Source organism: Spermophilus citellus (assembly GCF_964194105.1).
Source record: "Spermophilus citellus genome assembly, chromosome: 10".
In the NCBI taxonomy this organism is placed as follows: Eukaryota; Metazoa; Chordata; class Mammalia; order Rodentia; family Sciuridae; genus Spermophilus; species Spermophilus citellus.
Window position 1 is genome coordinate 137,040,468 of NC_138197.1, and position 18,637 is coordinate 137,059,104.

Genomic DNA, 18,637 nt, shown 5'->3' on the forward strand with positions numbered 1-18,637 from the left:
TCATTCCCCTGGGGCTCCCGACTCCTTTCTGCTCATGTGGAGAGGACTCCCTGCGTGGAAGGAGATTTGATTTGATTTGTCTGGGCTTTGGAGTTTCTGTCTTTTGCGGTGCCGGGTTGAACCCTGGTAGCCACTGCTGAGCGGCTCCTCCGGCCCTGGGACAGCTGGCTTGATTGTCTGTCAATCCTGGGGGAGGGATGGGGCCACCATAAAGGTGTGCTCTGCCTCCCTCATCTTCATGTCCGTACGTGAGCTCAACCCCATGAGACCCGTCCCAACCCTGCCCAGGACTGTGCCTCCCCTCGACCCTACTGTGCTTCTTTGAATGGCCCTTCCTGTGTCCTCACGACTTCAATACTTTTAAAGTCTGTGCCTCGCTCCCTTCCCCTGGTCACCAAGGGAGTGCCACCAACTTGCCTGGACCAGCTCCTGACTGTCCCCAGCGGTTCTGCCATGTCCCTCCTCCTCCACTGACCCAGGCCAAGACACTGTTCTTCCTACTGACACTCACCTGCAGGGAAAGGCCGCAGCCCTACCTCCCACACAGCTGCCCACCTGCCTGCCAGGCCCTCCCCAGGCCTCCTTGGCTCCACTGGACCCACAGCCCAGGCCCCACCTCTGCAGCCATTCAGGCCTCTGCCGCTCCCAGGGACCACCTGGTTTAGGTGCCACCGTCCCCGCTCCCCAGTGGCTCTCTGGGTGCATCTTCTCCCTGCCACGCTGGCGTTGGCCCCCAGCTCTTGCTCTCTCTGGCTTGCTTCCTGTATCCCTGTGCAGAGGTCATCTCTGGGTGGAGCGACCCAGGCCCGGACTGCCTGAGCCTGCCCTAGTGTTAGTGTCCTGACCCCAGGACCCTTGGCCCTGGGCAGACCCAGACTTGGTCCCCCCACTGCAGAGACTGAGAATCTTCCTCGATGACATTTTTTTCTGTGCTGGCCATTGCCTAGAGGCCCAGTGGGTGTGTGACACATGCTTGATGGGCGAGTGGACGAGGCACAGACCTCTGAGGACTCTCCCCAGTCAAACTGTGGGTCTGGGAGGACCCTGCTGTCCTCCTCGGGGTGGGGGAACTTGCTGCTTCTCCAGGGGCACCCCTCGTCAGCTGGCCCCATTCCTCAGCATTTCCCTGCTGCGCAGGTGTGGTCCCAAGTGGGGTGGGGTTTCTGTGGGGAGGGCACTGTCTGGCAGTGGACCAGGTGGCTGTGGGTCCTGGTGTCTCAGAACCCTGGGGAGTGGGTGTCAAATCCAGCCCAGAGCCAGGGAGTGCTACTGCCACCTGGTGGCAGCACACACACCCTCCAGGAGCGCCTCCCTTGTCTCAGCAAGATGGCAGGGCAGCGGGGGTCTGCGGGAGGCCATGGGCCTCACCTTTCCCCACCGTGGGTCATGCAGGGCAATGGTGAAGTCTTGAGGGAGCATGTCCCTGTCTGGTGGCAGCAGACCTTCCCTCTCCAGACCAGCAGGGGTTCCCGTGCTAGTCTGTGCGTGAGACTCGGGTGGATCCAGGGACAGAGGCTGAAGGTAAAGGTCAGAACAAGACGTATTGGTGGTGAGGAGTGGGGTGGATTGGGGTGGGGGCTTGGGCGTTGTAAGGGCGCCCGTGTGGTCAGGAGCCAAGAGCAGGAACTTGTGCCTGACACTGGTCATCCACCCACCCAGGCCTCTCTGGGGAGGGGACCCTGGAGATGTGGGAGCAGAGCTGCAGCCAGCCATCCCGAGGCCCCGAGGGGCAGGCCTTGTGCAGCACCCAAATCTGCCCTCTGAGCCCCTTGCCTGACCTGGCTTCTGTGCCCCAGTGTTGGGGGCACTACTGCTCCTTTATGGGGACCTTTGGAAGGGGAGGTCTGGCCGCACCACGTGACACTGGCCCCGTGAACCTGAAGTCTACTGTGAGAACACTGCCTCACCCCCTGGCAAATCCCAAGGCGCCCCTTCCCTGGGGCAGGGCCAGCCTGTGGGATGCCCTGGGGTCCAGCCTCATGTGGGGTAGGCCCCATTGCTTTCCATGGTCTGGCCTCGTCCCTGGCAGCTGCCACCGTGACATCCTTGCCCCTGCCATAGGCTTTGGCCCTATTTTAATTAGTTCATATGGGTCCCATGTCCCCAGGGGCCATGTTGCATCGCAGTCCCGGATCCCTGACCTCCAGAGAAGAGCAGCCAGGTGGGTGGGTGTTAACCTAATTTTCAGGGAGCAGGAGCCCCCAGTGCAGGAGAGCAAAGGCGGCCCAGGGACCCGTGGCTGGAGGAAGGGCAGCCTGGCCAAGGCTGGAGGTCAGAGGGTGCCTGCAGACAGCAGCAGCTGGCCGTGCAAAGCCAGGCCTGGGTGCCCATCTCTGGTCACATCGTCAAACGGCAACAGTACCCAGACGGTGAGAGCAGCTGGGGAGGGCAGCCAGGAGGCTTGTGAGCTGCAGGAGAACTCCAGGAGGTGGGCCCTAAGGCCTACTGCTGGGGGACCCTGGCCGGGGGCCCAAGGTGATGCTGTGGGGCAGAGAGGCCCTCTGTGGTCCCTCTGCAAGCAGGGCACCTGCCAGCAGATGGCCCCGGGGCAGAAGGGAACTCAGAAAGCATGCTGAGGGGCTTCAGCCACATGGGATGGAAGCAGGACCCACTGGCTAATGTCACCCTTGACTGGGGACCCCCACCCTCCTTTCAGCTCAGTGCCTGTGCCCGCTGCCCAGCCTCTTTCCCACAGGGAAATATGCCCCAGGTCTAGAGAGGTGGGCTGGGGCCTCTGTGCTTACAGGTGGGCACTGGACACCCATCCTGCATGGCCACTGGGTCAGTGGAGTGGGCTGGATTGTCCCCAGGAGTTCTGGCCTATAGGCAGAATGCTTCAGGAGAGAAAACTCAGCGCCCACCCCTGCACTGATGGCACAGTGGGCAGCGGGTGAGCTTGGCAGGGCCTGGGAAGGCCTTCCAGGAGATAGTCTGCCAGGACACAGAGCCTTCTCCAGAGCCTGGCCCAAGGCCCCCAGTAGGACTGCTGCTCTGCGTGGCAGAGGCTGCCACATGGACCTTTCCAGGTGACACACATGCTACCCTAAATGTCCTATCCCAGTGTCATGAAAAGTGCCACTGTGACCTGAAGTGGATGACCGCAGGGTGGATACAGGCCATGGAGCCAGGGCACTGGTCTCAGGGAGTCCATGTCGCTGGGCCCCTGACCCCGTCCCTTGCCAGCTCTCCAGGCTGAGGCCAAGGGGGCTCCGTCCTTTCACAGGGCTGGGGGATGTAGGTACCATGTCTGCTACTATAACTGAACACCACAGACGGGGAAATTCACAAAGAACAGAGGTTTATTTGGCTCATGGTTCTGGAGGCTGGGGAGCCCAACAGCATGGGGCAGCAGCTGAGGTTTGGTGCTGGTGGCCTTTGCTGAGGGAGTCACCGGTGGAGGCTGAGCAAGTGTGCCCACCAGAGCCAGCTTTTGTAACAGATGACCGGTGGATCCCCAGGAGGGCTTGCCAGGGCCCCACCTCTCAATGCTGCTGCACTGGGGACCAGGTTTCCAGGGGATATAAACCACAGCAAGCGCCCCTTGTCCACACGGGTCCATCCAGCCACTGCTGACAGGACCCCTTGGTCCCGTACAGGGGCCAGCAGCTGGGGGCCTTAGGGGCTTTCCCGATGCCTGGGTCTCCCTGGGGCCCTCACCCCTGGGCCCAGTTGGACCACTGACGACCAGAGGACCTAGAAGTCCACTGCCATGGAATCTGAGGATGGGACCCAGGGTGACCCCCCACTCCCGCGCTCAGCACCAGGCTGGAAGGAAACAGGTGCGAGGGACCTGGACCCGCACAGCCAGGTTTGTTGAATAGGTGAAGGGATAAATGAAGGTGTCCTGCGGTCGGGCAGGAGGGCGGCGCAGGGCGAGGTCGTGCGCACAGCGGGGCGGGCAGGGGACGGGGCGCGGGCGCGGGCGCGGGCGCGGAGGGGGGCTCCGTAAGAAACACCAGGGTGGAGATTGCGCTTTCTCTAAAATAGCTCTGTATACACCGCCCTCGTCGGCCGGCTCCCAGGGCGCGAGCCGGCTCCGGGCCGCCGGGCACGCTCCCTCGTCCCGGTCCTCGCCTTAGTCCTGTCACGGGGTCCACGGGCTGCCAGACCGCCCGCCGCCGAGCGGCACAAAGGAGGAGCCCTCCAGGACGGCGGCACAGAAGGGCCGGGAGGGCGTCAGCGAGCGGCACACCAGGCACGGCGGGGCTTCCAGGTCCGGAGCGGGCCCTGCGGGAGAGAGGGCGCTGAGGCCACGCCCACCGGCCACCGACCACGCCCACACCGCTGGAGGGCCCCAATGCCACGCCCACACCCAAAGACCACGCCCACCCCGTGGCCCAGCCCAGACAACGCCCTTGACTCAACGGCCACGCCCACCGCCCCCGACCTTGCCTGCCAATCCGTGAGACCCGGCCTGAGAGCCTCCGCCATGGCCACGGTTCTCCACCAAGCAGCTGCCCACCAGAACCTGTCCACAGCCCCAAGACCATAGCCACCATCTCAGCTATGCTCACCTGTCCCTGAGACCTCATCTGCTAGCTCTGGCTACACCCACTGCCATGACCACGCCCACTGGCCCCTGAAACCACATCCGTCAGACGGAGGACTGCTCCATCCTCCCTGAGGCCACGCCCCTCGGGGAGGCAGTCCTGGTCTGGGGTACGCCCACTTCAGGTGGCCCTCACACCCTGAGCGGCCAGTGCCAACGGGAAAATCCAGTTCCAGCTGGCTTCCAAGCCCACCCTCCTCTCCCACCTGGACCCTCCCTACCAGCTTCCCCAGCTTTCCAAAGACCCAGGCCTCACACAAATCCAGGCCAAAGTGTGGGGGCGTCCTGTCTAAGGTGAAGGCCATGAAGTCTAGGGAGGCCACCCGAAGCGAAGGCAATCCCGCCAGGGGGGGTAGGTTGAGGGGGCGCTGTGTCCTTGCCCTGCCCTGTGGGACTCAGTGTCTTGGGACACTGAGCACTTCAGGCTTCCGGAGGCACCGCAACGTTCGCACCCCCCAGAGCAGAACCCAGCAGCACCACCAGCACCTCTGGGAGGCTCCCCCGCCCTGCTGGGAGGCCAAGGGAGGAGGAGCCTGCCCACGGGGCGGGGCCCCAGGGCTCACGGACACAGGCCACAGCTACCCCACCTCCCACCCCCAGGCCTCCTCAGGGGTCCTTCCTTCAGCTCCCAGCGTGCCTCTAGCCTCCCCCGCTGGGTGGCACTCAGGAGGACCAGTGGCTAGGCTGCTCTGGGAGAAGCCCCAGCCCCTCCTGCCCTGGGCCCTTCCCTGTGCCCAGGACCAAGATGGGAGGTGGGCCCAGGGCAGCCAGGAGATGAGGGCAGGTTGCTCCTGTCCACACCCACGGCTAGTGCCCTTGGTCTTTGGCTGCCTGGCCAGCCCTCCTCAGGGAAGGGGTGGGCCTATGCCCAGCCCCCTGCCCCATGTGCAGATCCATCTCAGGCCCTGGAGGCCACATCTGCAGCAGTGATCAGGCTCGAGGCCAAGGGCCCGGGCCTTGTCCACCAGTGCAGCCAGGGCCTCAGCAGGCTTGCAGTGGTCTTCAGAAAATGTGTCCCACTGGACAGGGTCAAGGACCAAGGTCGGCAAGCTCCCAGAGGCAGGCACGCTTGAGCCTTCATGGGGAGGGAAGGATGGGTCCTGAGCGGACAAGGCCCAGGCAGGTGGGCTGAGGGGGCAGAGGAGCTGCTTAGATGAGGGAGGTGCCCAGGCAGTGGGCCATATGGGATCTAGAGCAGACGTGGGCATCAAAACACAAAGCGTCCCCAGGAAGTAAAGGAAAGCTGGCAAAACTGTGAGGAACCATCAGACCCCAGCAGGGCAGGGAGCCAAGGAGCCCCAAAACTGCTCCTTCTGAGGCTCCGCCCACTAGGGCGGGGGCTGTGGGTCCCAGGGGAAGAGCACCCCTGCAGGGGGTGATCCTCCAGCAAGAAAGTAGCCTTTGCCAAGGGCTACACCCTCAGTGAAAGGAGGCAACACCTTCCACACCTGCGCCCCTTGGCCAAGAGGAATATTCCTCTGTGCTGAGCCCTGCGGGCAATCCCCAAGTTAGCCCTCTAAGAGATTCCCAGGGCACCGGGTTTGCAGAGAGATGTCTGGGGCATCCTTCCCCAGGGCCCAGTGGAGGCCAAGGCCACTCTAAGAGAGTGCAGAGAAGGCCTGCGGCTTTTTTTTTTTTTTAAAGAAAATGAGCAATTTATAATAAAATGTGAACAAGTGTCAACAGACAGAGCCAACAGGGCTAGGGACTTCAGTTATTGGGCTAGGGACTTCAGTTATTACAGACCACTAGACGACACAGAATATGCACACCTTCAAATACACCCTAGAAAGCACAAGCAAGAAAAAGAACTAGTATAAAAACAAATACAGTCAGGTACAATGGCATCACCCGTAATCCTAGCGGCTTGGGAGGCCAAGGCAGGAGGATAGCAAGTTTAAGGCCAGCCTCAGCAATTTACTAAGGCCCTAAGCAACTTAGCGAGACCCTGTCCCAACATAAAAAATAAAAATGACTGGGGAACAAATAAATAAAATATAATAGTAAAATAAAAGGCACCCCTGGGTTCAATCCCTGGTACAAAAAAAAATGAGTACATAATTTTGTGTGTGTGTGTTGGGGGGTGGAACCCAGGGCCTCATGAATCCCAAGCAAGTGCTGTACCACTGAGCTACACCCCAGTCCAGTAGTTTATTAAAAAGTAGAACTTCTAAAAAATGAAAACTAGATTAACTGAAATTGAAACCTCAATGGATTCATACCACTGAATTCCATGAAGACGGAATGAGCCAGAGCCAGGCAAGAGGGCATCTCGGACCACAGTGCAGGAACCCAACGGGCGGAAGGAGACAGCCCCGGTGGCCGCACTGTTTAAAGAGCCGGGGGGTGGAGGGAGTCCGTGACAGTTAATGACAGCGGCACAGGTTAAAGGAGTCAGAGAATCCAGCTTCAACAAGGAAGACCGTCCTTATCCAGAGTGTATCAAAACGGCCTACGCGGCGGGTTCTTCGATCTGTCTGCTGAAATTTTATGTTTTACTATCACCAGTTTCAAAATGGTGCTATTGGCCTATACTTTCCTCTGCAGTTGAAGACTTTTTTCACTATTTAGAATTTCAGTCTCCTGTGAGTCTTTTTTCATGAAGCGTGGAGTCTGCGAGGCACAGTGCCACTCGCCCCGTCACTATTGTACAGTGGTGTCCCACTGTGTAAAGCTTGGCAGCCAGCTTTTGGTTGTGATGCTACTTCTCAAGATCTATGCAGATTGATAAGTGCAAGTCTGGCTTATCATCCCTCTCTCCATTCCCCCCATGACAGCATGAGTTCCTGTGTCTTCTGCCTACACCTGGAAGTGGGCTGCTGGGTCCTAGGGTGGAACATGTAGAATGTGCCAGTTAAGAAGCTCTGGTTTTCTTTTTCTTTTTTGGTACTGGGGATTGAACCCAGGGGTGCTTTTCCACTGAGCCACCACATCCCCAGCCTGTTTCCCTCTTTATGTTTTATTTTGAGGCAAGGTCTTAGCTAGCTAAGTTGCTTAGGACCTCACTAAGTTGCTGCGGCTGGCCTTGAACTCCCAAGCCTCCTGCCTCAGCCTCCTGAGCTACTGGAATTACAGATGTGACCACTGAGCCTGGCTCACCCTTCTAATTTTTTTTTTCAATAATTTTTTTAGTTGTTGATGGGATTATTTTATTGATTTATTTATATGTGGTGCTGAGAATGGAACCCAGTGCCTCACATATGTGAGGCCAGCGCTCTACCACTGAGCCTCGACCCCAACCCCCTAATTTTATTAATACAACTTCATCCTTCTGTTACTAGCTTGGCTGCTTAAGTTACCCTGATAACTTAAATGTCCCCTTTTGTTCTTCTCTTAAGCTGTACGTGGGCACTCCCCAGCCTCATAAGTAATTAAAAGTTATTAAAAATATAAAAGAAGCGGTTTAAAGGCCAGGGTTCCCAGGCACAGGGGAAGCGCAGCATGATATGCCCGGGACTTGTTCTGCAGCAGAGCCTGGCTTTGTCATCAAGAGGACACCTGCTGACCAAAAGCTCCCTTGAGTGTGCAGTAACTCCCGAGGGGCATTCTCATGAATGAGAGGGACCCCACTGGAACTCTGAGATCCGGGAGGCCCGAGGGCCCCGAGGAGCTCATGCAGGTCAGCCTAGGCAGTGGCTGCTATGGCGGCGATAACGCCGGTGGATGGGCCAGCGTCAAGCTGCGTGTCCACGGCAACAGGAAGGGTGGGGGGTCGGATCTTCCCTGCCTCAAGGTCATCACGTTATCTGGGTCGGGGCAAAAGTATGATTTTTTTCCAGTGCTGGGGAGCAAACCCCCAAAGTAAGATTTTCTTTGCTTTGGGCTTTGTTAAATAGTAATTTTTAAAAATACCTTTGTTTTAGTTATTGGTTTATTTTTATGTGGTGCTGAGGAGGGGAGTCAGGGCCTGGCGCAGGCTAGGCGAGTGCTCCACCGCTGAGCCACAACCCCAGCCCCTGTTAAATAGCAATTTGACCAGAGACAGAGTGCACAGCTTCCAAACCAGAGGAAGAGAGACAGCAGGGCACAGCGGCTCACACCCTGGATCCCAGCGACTCTGGAGGCTGAGGATCTCAAGTTCAAAGCCAGGCCAGGCAACTTAGCAAGACCCTGTCTCAAAACAGAAAGTGAAAAGGTTCTTTGGGCCAGAACCTCCGTCTTCCAGTAATTTGCTAAAATATAGAGCACAGGGCAGGGGAGGGGCCCACACATGTTCTCCAGGCTGGTGGGAGCATGGAGCTGTTCCCTTGTACCATGCATCTACAAGGTGATGTAGAATCTACAGGAATGGTGCTGTTCAGAAGAGCACGCCTGGAGAGTGTCCCCAGTGAAAACCTGGGGGAGCGCCTGGCATTACCCAGCACACTGTCACCTGGCAAACAGGCAGTTCTGCAGGAGGACAGTGGTTCAGTGTGTGAACTGAGCAACTCAGTCTCTCTCAGAGCACAGACAGCTTCCTGAACCCTGTGAAGGAGAACAGTCAGGAAAAGGCAGCCAAAGAGAAAGACCATTCACTGGAAGGCCAGCCACCCTGCCCAGAGAAGCCCTGTGAGGGCCGCTGAGGAGCGCCTGCTGGGAGCTGGCCTGTGAGTCCATGCATAATGGGGCAAAGGAATAAAGGACTCTGGCCTGTAAACACAGCTTCTTAACTGAGCAGCAGTGTGGGGGCCTCTCTTCCAAAGAAATAGTCCAAGGACAAAGTGAGTGGCTGGGGACGCAGCTCAGTGGGAGAGCACTCCCAGGCTCAACTCCACCCCCAAAGAAGGAAAGCTGAAAAGAGAAAGAAACAAATCCATCAACAACAGGCAGGAACAGAGGGCGAGGAAGATGGACTGGGTGGGCTACAGGGCAGTTAGCTGAAGTGGAGGGTGACTGCTGGCCCCTGCCTGCTGCCCTGTCCCTCCCTGGCGCAGTCAGGACTGTTCGGGGAGACGGTGCATAGCAGTGGTGCCGGGCCTTCTCAGGCTGCCCACTCCCCGCAGGCGGGTCTCTGCGCAGCAAGCCCACCCCCAACGCCGCCCTGGGGGCTACCCATGCCCTGGTGTGGGCCGGCAGCCTGGTGACCGCTGGTCAGCACCCAGGGCTCCCTCTGACTGCAGAGGTGTCGGACTCCTTGCACACCTAGGGGCAGACACAGAAAGCTCAGGGAATGCGCAGAGTCTCTCAAGAGAACAAGGGGCTTGGAGGGTGGTCACTGTGTGAACGGCAGAGAACAACGGACACAGGCACTCGCAGAGACGACACATGTGCAGTAGCAACCAGACCAGGTGTGATGACACGCACATGCCCTCCAAGGAGCGTGCAGCGCGGTCACAAGTCCAAGGTAGTGGGAATGCACGAGGCTCGAGGAGGGGAAGGCAGACCCTTAATCATCAATTTCCCCAAGTTGGCCTATGGCTTCAATGTGATTCCCACCCATCCCTCAGCAGGGCTTTCTGTGACACTTCATAAGGCAGTTGTGACATGTGTCAGGAAGAGAGTACCACCAGAGGGACCCTCCCCTGCAGATATAAGATGCGGCAGCTGGGCAGCGTGGCCCTGCGCTGGGACAAGGGAACTTGCAGCAACGTGGAGCAGGCTCCAGGCCCAGCTGTGCACCCAGGCGGGATATCAGCCCATCAGAGGAAGGTTGTCCAACAAATCCATGACTGTGTCGATGTAGAGTGTGATCCGTACCTCACACTGTGCACCCAGATCAACTTCAGATGGGCTAAAACGAAAAACGGAACTTGAAGCTCTAGTAATTAATACAGGAGAGTAGTATTTTAAACTCTGACCTAAGGAAAGATTTCCTAAAACCAAGATAGCACTGAAAGAAAAAGACCAATAATTTGGCCACACGAAAATGAACAACTTTTGCTGATCAAAGGACATCTTTTAAAAAACTGAGAACAAATTGCTAACTGGGAGAAGCCATCCAAAACAGTGTCTTTGAGCACAACTCACCCCCAGGAGAAAAGGCCATGGTAGGAATTGACATTTCACAGAAGGAAGTTACACCACCAACAAAGCACACCAAGAAACCCAGCTGTCAGTCAAGGGTGTGTGAGACATTAGCACAATCAAAACCGCAACCCGTCACCCCTCCAGTCCACTTGCTGGCAGCACCTGATGACCCACTTCTGTGGGTCCAGGAGACCTCTCACAAGCTTCAGGTTGTCTCCTTAACCGAAGCATCTGCAGATCCCATGAGCTAGCAATTCCATCAGGAAATACACTCACCAGACACTTGCTCATGGCCATGGGGCGTAAGAATGTTCACAAAAGCGCTGCCCCCCAAAGCAAAGCCTGCTACAGCCTAAACGCAGCCACGGGCGAGCAGGTCCAAGAGCTGCAGAATCCCCACAGGGACTGCAGCCACAGGGGCCAGTCTCAGCGATATGACGTCTGTGGGAATGTCCCATTCCCCCCAGGGGGCCCTACAATACCTCCTTAACAAGTAAGAATGGCTGCAGTCCAAAGTCTGTTAAAAGAGAGCACATAGGCTCAGTAACGAGAATCAGAAAGGGACACACAGGCAGGACTGGCGGGCGTAGGAATGGCGGCTCAGTGCTGGGGAGTCCTGCTCCACTGCCAGGCCGAGCTCACACCTAGGGTGCCTGGAGAAGCAAAGCAGGAGGGCGTGATGGGCGGAGGTCGCTGCGGCAGCAGCTCATTACTTGATCACAGTGACTGAGATGAAAAACAGCCCAGCAAGAACACAGAGTGTTTCATGAACTGAGAACTAGGATCAGCCACAGCATGTGCACCTGAGCCCCCAGAGTGAGAGAGGAATGAATGGACGAATCAGATAGAGTCCTGGCCAGGTGATTAAGTAAGGAAAATAGGTACCACGATGACAAGGGTAAAGACCATTCATGAGATGATATAATCACCTATGTGACAAATCCAAGGGAATGTTAATCCATAAAATTGACAAAAATGTCCAGTGAGATGACTGGATTTAAAAAATCAACTCCATTTCTATAAACCAGCTGTATTTGTAGATATAATAAAATTTTGACAAGAGGGAACATTTACAATAGAGGAAAAAGGAGAATAAATCTACCCAAAAGAGAGCAAGAGCATTACAAAGAGAACTACAGGGGTTTACTGAAAACTCTGAGGGATCAACAAATGGGGAGCCACCCAGTGTTCACAGACTGGAAGACTCGAGGCCGCGGAGGACCCGGCCCTTCCCAAATTAATACGTGAGTCTGACTTAACCCCAGTGAGCGCCTCAGCCGTCTCGCTGCTGATGCTCCTCTGTGCACTGTCTAGAGCACCAGGAGCTCGGGGCCTGTCCAGGGAGGAGGAGGTTGGGACCTGCCTGGGGGATGCAGGCCCAGGGCAGAGCAGACCCATGCAGCAGGCCAAGTGGACGCACACCAGCCACGGGGGGGATGTGTGCCCAAGAGCGGGGAGGGGCTTTCCCACAGGGGCCAGTCGGCACCCACAGAAGTCACCTAGACCCTGACCCGTAGGACACCAGAAGCCAGTTCCAGGAGACCTAGGGGTAAAAGGCAGCAGCCGTCTGCTGAAAGACTCCTCTGGAAGGCACCTCCATGACCCTGGAGCAAGGACTCCAATCAATGTGCCAAGAAGTCACCTGACTTAGGAAGCTGATGCTGGCACCAAAGGACACCCCGAAGGGGTGCAAAGACAGGACACGGGTGGAAGAAGGTCTCCACAGTCAAAGTCAGCTGAGAGGAAACTGCACATGAAGAGAAAGACCAGCACTCATGGAGCAGGACAGGAAACCTACGTGGTCACCAAGTGTCTGAAAGAGCGATCTGCATTCCATTTGTGAGTAGGAAGACACAGAGTCCCACTGTACACCACAGAGAGGCCCGTGCTGAGGTGTCGGGAGCAGTGGCCGCTGCAGTGGTGGTCAGAGTGCAGACCAGCCCGCTCCCTGGGCTGCTGGCAGCACCCAGGGAATGGGTTGGCAGTGTCCCCAAAATTCACGTCCATCTGGAACCTGTGGAGGTGACCTTATCTAGGAACAGAATCTTTGCCAATGTCATCAGTGAATGATGTCATGCTGGAGCAGGTAGGCCCAACTGCTGTCCTTGTGAGGGATTCTGAACGTACAGGCACAGGGGCAGTGTGCATGGGGACAGACCTAAGGGGGTGATGCAGCCAGCAGCCCTGGGAGCTGGAGGAGGCAGGAGGGAGCCTCCCTGGAGCCCCCACAGTCCTGCCGACACTCTGGCTTCCAGAGCAGAGAGACGAGTGTCTGTTGTTCCCAGGTTGCGGTACGTCAGGCAGTTCACACACCCAGCTAAGGTGCAGCTGTCCGTCTGCTAACCTTTCCCCCAGGCCCGTGGAGGCCCCTTAGTCTTCCTGGAGACACCTTCTTAATAATGTAAGCCTGGAAGTCACCCGCACTGGGGTGCCAGGCACCAGGCAGCAGGACAGACAGGCCTGGTGACAGGTAGGACCAGGGGCTGGCAGTGTCCTCCAGGGGCACTGCCAGCCCTGCAGAGGTATGGTGCTGCTCCTGCCTGGAGCCCCCACGGGCAATCCGTGCATCCGCATGTCCAGCAGACCTGCTGAAAGCCGGGCATATCCCAGGCACTGGGGATACAGAGGAGGAGACAGAGCGGCAGTCCTGCCCAGAGCTTCCCGTCTAGGGGAGACTGGCATGGCCAGGAGGGCTGCTGGGAGGGACCAGGTACAGTCAGACAGACAGACTGACCATGGAGGGGACAGCCAGTGGGAGGGGAGTGCACCAGGCAGAACAGGTGGGGGCTGGCTGGCCCTGGGTCTCATGGCTACACTCGGTGCACTGGCGTGCAGATACAGTCCAGCCACACTGCCCCATCTCAGGCACAACTTGGCTCCATCAGAACCTTCAAGAAACCAAGGCCAGAGCCTGGTGGTCCGCTGCTTTGGGAAGCTGCTGGTCTAGTGACATGTCCCTTGCCTGGCTCTGTTCAAACACTCTGGCACAAACCCATCTGCACTACATCCAGAGAGACAGGGCACCGCCCACCGAGGCCCAGGGCGGGGTCACACTGGAATCGCTGCTCCCGGCACTATCTCCACCAGAGACCCCATGCTGGGTGCCAGCTGCCCCCAATCCCGCTCCCAAGCTCATGCTGATGCCCCAGTCCCATCCCTTCAAGACACAGCCGCTGCAATCCCCAAACAAGCACAGGTGACCTGGGGACACAGTCCTGAGCGCGCATCTCACCTGCGGCGGCGGGAGGCGTGGGGGACAGCGAGGTCTGCACAGACTTCGCGCTGTGCGGCGCGGGCGCCAAGGGGCGCACGCTCAGCGAGCTCGCATCCCGGAGTTCGGCGGGCTGCGCTTTGGAGAAGGTGCTCTTGGGGGCCTTACTGTCCGCGCGCGGGCAGGCGCAGGCGGGCAGCGCGAGCTTCCCGCCCGCCTCGGCGTGCGCCGGCCTCGCTCTGCAGCTTCGCTCTGCCGGCCGCTGCGGGGGCGCGGGCAGCGGGGAGCAGAGCGCCTTCGCGTCTTCCCGCTTCCAGTCCTGCACAGCCCCGCGCGGCGCGCCGCCCGCCAGGCCCGGCACGGCCGAGGGGCACCGCACTTTGAGTAGCTGAGCGTCGCAGAGGGAAGCCGGGAAGTTGAAGTTGGTAATGGGCGGCATTTGCCGCTTGGCCTTCTTCATGCCGATGCCCTCCACGCAGAGGTCGGATCCGTTGAAGGGCGGCAGTTCCACCACGGGCTGGGGAGAGGATGCGGGAGCGAGGGTGGGCCTGCACACCTGACTCTGGGGTGATGTGGACCCCAGGTGGCTCTTGGGACCTGCAGGCCAGGGGTGGGCCTCTGACCCCACACCCAGGGACCAGAGATGCCCTTCTCTCCCAGTTCTGCCTCGGTGGTGAGGCCTCAGCCAGGCACCTGGTCCCTCCTTCAGAGTGAGTCTAGGGCACAGGGCCTGACCCAAGGTGCAGAAGCCCAGAGGTAAAGGCCTCAGATAGCCCTGCTGTCCAGCCTGCTGGAGAGTTCTCTAGGGGAGGAGGCCCAGCAGGCCCTGGAAAATACAGCCTGGAGTCTGGGGGAGCCCAGGGAGTTCTAGCCAGGACCCAGCCGTGGCCACAGAGTCAGGATGGGGGCTGAGAACCAGGGGGAGCAAAGTTAGACTTCAGAGGTCCTGGGACAAGGTGGCCAGGGGTGCCCAGACCTCCCAGGGTCTGGAGTGAGCTCTTTGCTCACTGCAGAGAAGACTGAAGGCAGGGGGAGCAGGGCAGGCCCAGCGCTTAGAGCACACCAGGACCAGGCTCACCAGACCTAGGCTCTGGACCTGTGTCCTCCAAGATCCAGCAGGGCTGGTGGCCTGTGGCTCTGTCCAGCTGCTTCCAGGAACAGGAAGTGGAGGTGGCTGCAGCTTGGGACCCAAACCCATCCCATGGACCGGTGCTTGCAGCCAAAGTGGGCAGTTGCTCTCTTACCTGTCTCCACAGAAGCTCAAAGTTGCCGATGTCACAGTTGCGGTCGACCTTGCGGTCCACCACCACCTTGATGGTGTCCTCCTGTACCTGAGCACAGAGCTGGGCTGTGACAGGTGTGGATGGGTGCATGGTGGGACTAGAATTGATCTCGATCAGCCAGGGCTTGAAGTCCCGCCCGAGGATGAAGTCCGCGCCGTAGAGTTCGAAGCTGTTCTTGCGGGCCTCCACGTGGTCCTGGGCCACCTTCATGGCGTGGGTGATGGCCCTCTTCATGGAGGGGTAGATGACGCTGCCCCACATGGCCCCATGGCCCCGCTTCTGCAGGTACTCCTGGAACCGGGAGCTGGACCACATGTTGTGGCCAGGCAGCAGTGGGCTGCGCCCCTGGTCATTCCTGAGCCGCTTCTGGATGGAGTGGTTACACAGGTGGATGGCACTGCAGGGCAAGGTGCTGTGAGGCCTGATGCCATCCTCCGTTGCCCGCCCAGGTGGCTCAGGCCTTGCTGTGCCCAGGTGGTGGCAGGAGGGGCCCATGCTAGTGGGCTAGGTTCTTCAGACTCTGCCACCTGGGGCCACCAGGATTGTACGGAGGCCATGCAGAAGCCCAAGGGACTGTCACAACCTCCCCAAGACTGTTTCCCTATCTGCATGTTGGAAGGGACACTGGCCCTTGAAGGGCTGATTTGGTGAGACAGATCCTGTGACATCTTAATTATACTCTTATCTTGCTCTAAATGGATTCAAAGTAAACACCACCTTTTGGGAGACTATAAAGTGCGACATTGGGGACGGAGGACATTTTTGTTTGAACTGTAGCTGTGTCGGGCCAGCAGCCTGGGCTGGGAATGCCAACCTGTTCTGGGGGCGGGATCTGCTCTCACAGCCACACGTGAGCACTACCATGTGAAGTAGAGGGAAAGGAAAGAGGTCCGAGCTTCTGGAAGCTAGAGAGCCGTGGGGCCAGGCCCTGGCCTACGGGCCCTGCCTGCCACTTGGGTCTGTGCACAGGCGGCCACAGCCACGCAGGCAGACTCTGGAATCCTCTGTTGGTCCAGGCGGAGCAGGCTCAGCGAGGGTGTGGGACCTGCCAGGCAGGCGCTCATGGCTTGGTGAGGCATCGTGGGGTAGGTGTGGGGCTGGCGGGGGCTCCCTGGGGTTCTTTGCACAGAGAGTTCCCAGATCCCCTCCCTCTGGACCCCCTTGGTCTGGACAATTAGCCAGCAGCCCTACCCCAGGTGTGACCTAACAGGTGGGACTTGGGTGTGGCTGCCCACCCCCTCGTCGGGGTAGAGTTCACCCCAGCAAGATCTCTGTTGGGCCACTCACAAAACTGCAAGAGGAAGCCCTGGTTCGGGCAGAGGCTGGGGGATGCTCGTGTGGATGGCACCGTCCCTTAGGAGTCACAGACAGGCCCTCACTGTCCTGTCCGTGCTGGTACCTGGTGAGGTGGGGTTCACCACCGCGGGTGCCCTGTTCCCGGATGTCTGAGCCTCTGCCTGGTGCCCCAGTGCTTTGGTGGTGGAAGGCGACCGTGAGTGTGTGGAGCGGTCGGCAGCTGGGGCACCTGCCCACACCCACCCCAGTGCTTGGCACTGTGGGCATGACAGCCCTCCACTGACCTGTCAAGATTGTCCAGGGAGAAGCGCTGTGTGGAAAACCGCAGGTAGCTCTCCTTATAGAACCAGATGGTCAGGGGGTTCCAGTCTGTGACGAGGAACCACTGCCTGATGTCGAACTTGGTGTCATAGATGAGCATGGGCGTCTCGATGTACTTCTGCACCACCCACTTGTTGTCCTTGGTGGGCAGTTCCTCAGCCGCCAGCTCCAGGATGTCCTCCACCCGGTCCATGCACACTATGTCTGCAAGAGGCCACAGCTCAGGCCTGGGCACAGCCTCTATGGTCTCAGCTCCAGCGCCCACCTGGCCTTGGGTCCAGGACCAGGAGACAGCACGGCCAGCTGGGCAGGGCAGCTTCACCCTCAGTGGAGGAAGCCACAGTTAGTGCCCAGCTCGCCCACTGCAGGGCCACCGTCCACACTCCAGAGAGGGGGATGCAGAGATCCAGGAGGGACATGGCAGGGGCAGTGGGGCCTTTGAGGGCTGGACGGTCAGGACACTAATGGTGCCCTGATGGACGTGGTGCGCATGGGAGGTGGAGTCCCTGAGTTCTCTCTCTGTGCCGTGGCAGGTCTGCGGTTCCCCATCACCCCCTGAGGCCAGGTGACTTGCAGTGGCTGGGACACGTGGGCAGAGGGCAGGCCTCACTGTGTGCTGGCGTCCCTGCCTTTCTCTGCCGTGACAACTCTGAAGCCTGAGGGAGTGGGGTCCCCAGGTAGGGGACTTGATGGGCAGAGCGCCTGGCGGTCTGCCCAGGCCAGCCACAATGTCCACAAGCCTGAGTGACAACGTTTTGCTGAGGGCCACTGAGATTTGGGGCTGCCTGTTTCCTGACACCAGGGGTCTATCCTGGGTCTATCCTGACTGACCCAGGGTGGAGGGACGCTCTGTCCACAGAACTCCAGAGGCATGAGGGAGAGCTCCTCACAGGGCACGAGACTGGTCCCTTCAGTTCCAGGGAGTGGAGACCCTGCCTGACACCAGAGCTCAGGACATGGCAACCAACTCCTGAAGTCACTGAGCCCCAGCACCTGGGCAGGGGCAGGGAGAGCACAGCCAGGGACCAGCAGAGAGGAGTGCTGTGCTCTGGCTGTAGACAGGGGTCAAGGTGCCCAGGCAGTGGGAGGAAGGTCTGGCTGGCTGGACGGGCAGAGTACAGGGCAGGGGTGGGCAGAAGAGCAGAAAGAAGTCTGCAGGACACGGGGTGTGGACCACCTGCCAGGCCAGAGGAGGCTCAGGACTGAATGCAACAAAACCACACATTAGTGCATGTTTTAAGATCACAAAAATCAACAAACCATTCAAAATAATTCAGGATGCAAACAGAATATCCAAACTAAAAATAAAGCTGACTTGGACACCCAGGAAGAAGAGGACATTCTGAATCACAAACAAGAGGGTGCCGCGAAGGCTGTCCACAGAGGGGATCTCGCAGCACTGGGGACCAGTGAGCTCAGCACTCAAGTCAGAGATAAGGGGGACGTGCTTAATAGGAAAACCGGAACATGCCACCAAAGGTTGATTGAAAACACGGATAAAATGAGAAAACCACCTTGAGTTCTACCGAAACACACAGAAACACTCACTCCATTAGGAAAAAATCAGAATATAATAATGGCTGTAATTTGAGAAAATGAAGTAAAAAACCTGAATAGGCAGTAACCACAACCACAGACAAAATCTAAGCAGTGTTAGGGCTCTGCTCTGAGAGAGAAGCTGGTTTTTATTTTAGTTAATTAATGTGTCTAGTTTTCAGCACTGGGGATGAACTCAGGGGTGCTTTACCCCTGAGCTACACTGGCAGTCATTTTTATTTTTTATTTTGAGACAGGGTCTCACTAAATTACTGAGGGCCTCACTAAATTGTGAGGATGGCCTTGAACTTGTGATCTTCCTGCTTCAGCCTCCTGAGTTGCTGGGATTGTAGGTGTGGCCACCACACCCAGCAAGAGTCTGGGTTTTAGGGATGAGTTTGCTAGTGAATTAAGGTGTAGGAATCGCTCTCCCTGAGATGAACGTCCACCCTCTGTTTCAAAGGCTGATGTAAGCCTGTCACTAAGTTCAACCAA

At 58.2% G+C, this 18,637-nt stretch overlaps 1 protein-coding gene across 1 annotated transcript in view; it reads right to left on the minus strand.

Moving 5' to 3' along the window:
- Positions 1 to 3,423: 3,423 nt before the first annotated feature.
- Positions 3,424 to 18,637, minus strand: part of TTLL8 (tubulin tyrosine ligase like 8) — a gene marked incomplete at its 5' end in the record, with an annotated part of 68,962 nt that continues 53,748 nt past the window's right edge. Inside the window, 4 exons of the mRNA XM_081311564.1 lie at positions 3,424 to 4,227; positions 13,728 to 14,223; positions 14,951 to 15,386; positions 16,570 to 16,810. Of these exons, the coding sequence (XP_081167690.1) occupies positions 4,085 to 4,227; positions 13,728 to 14,223; positions 14,951 to 15,386; positions 16,570 to 16,810 (1,316 nt within the window). The 3' untranslated portion in view covers positions 3,424 to 4,084. The remainder of the gene's footprint in view (positions 4,228 to 13,727; positions 14,224 to 14,950; positions 15,387 to 16,569; positions 16,811 to 18,637) is intronic.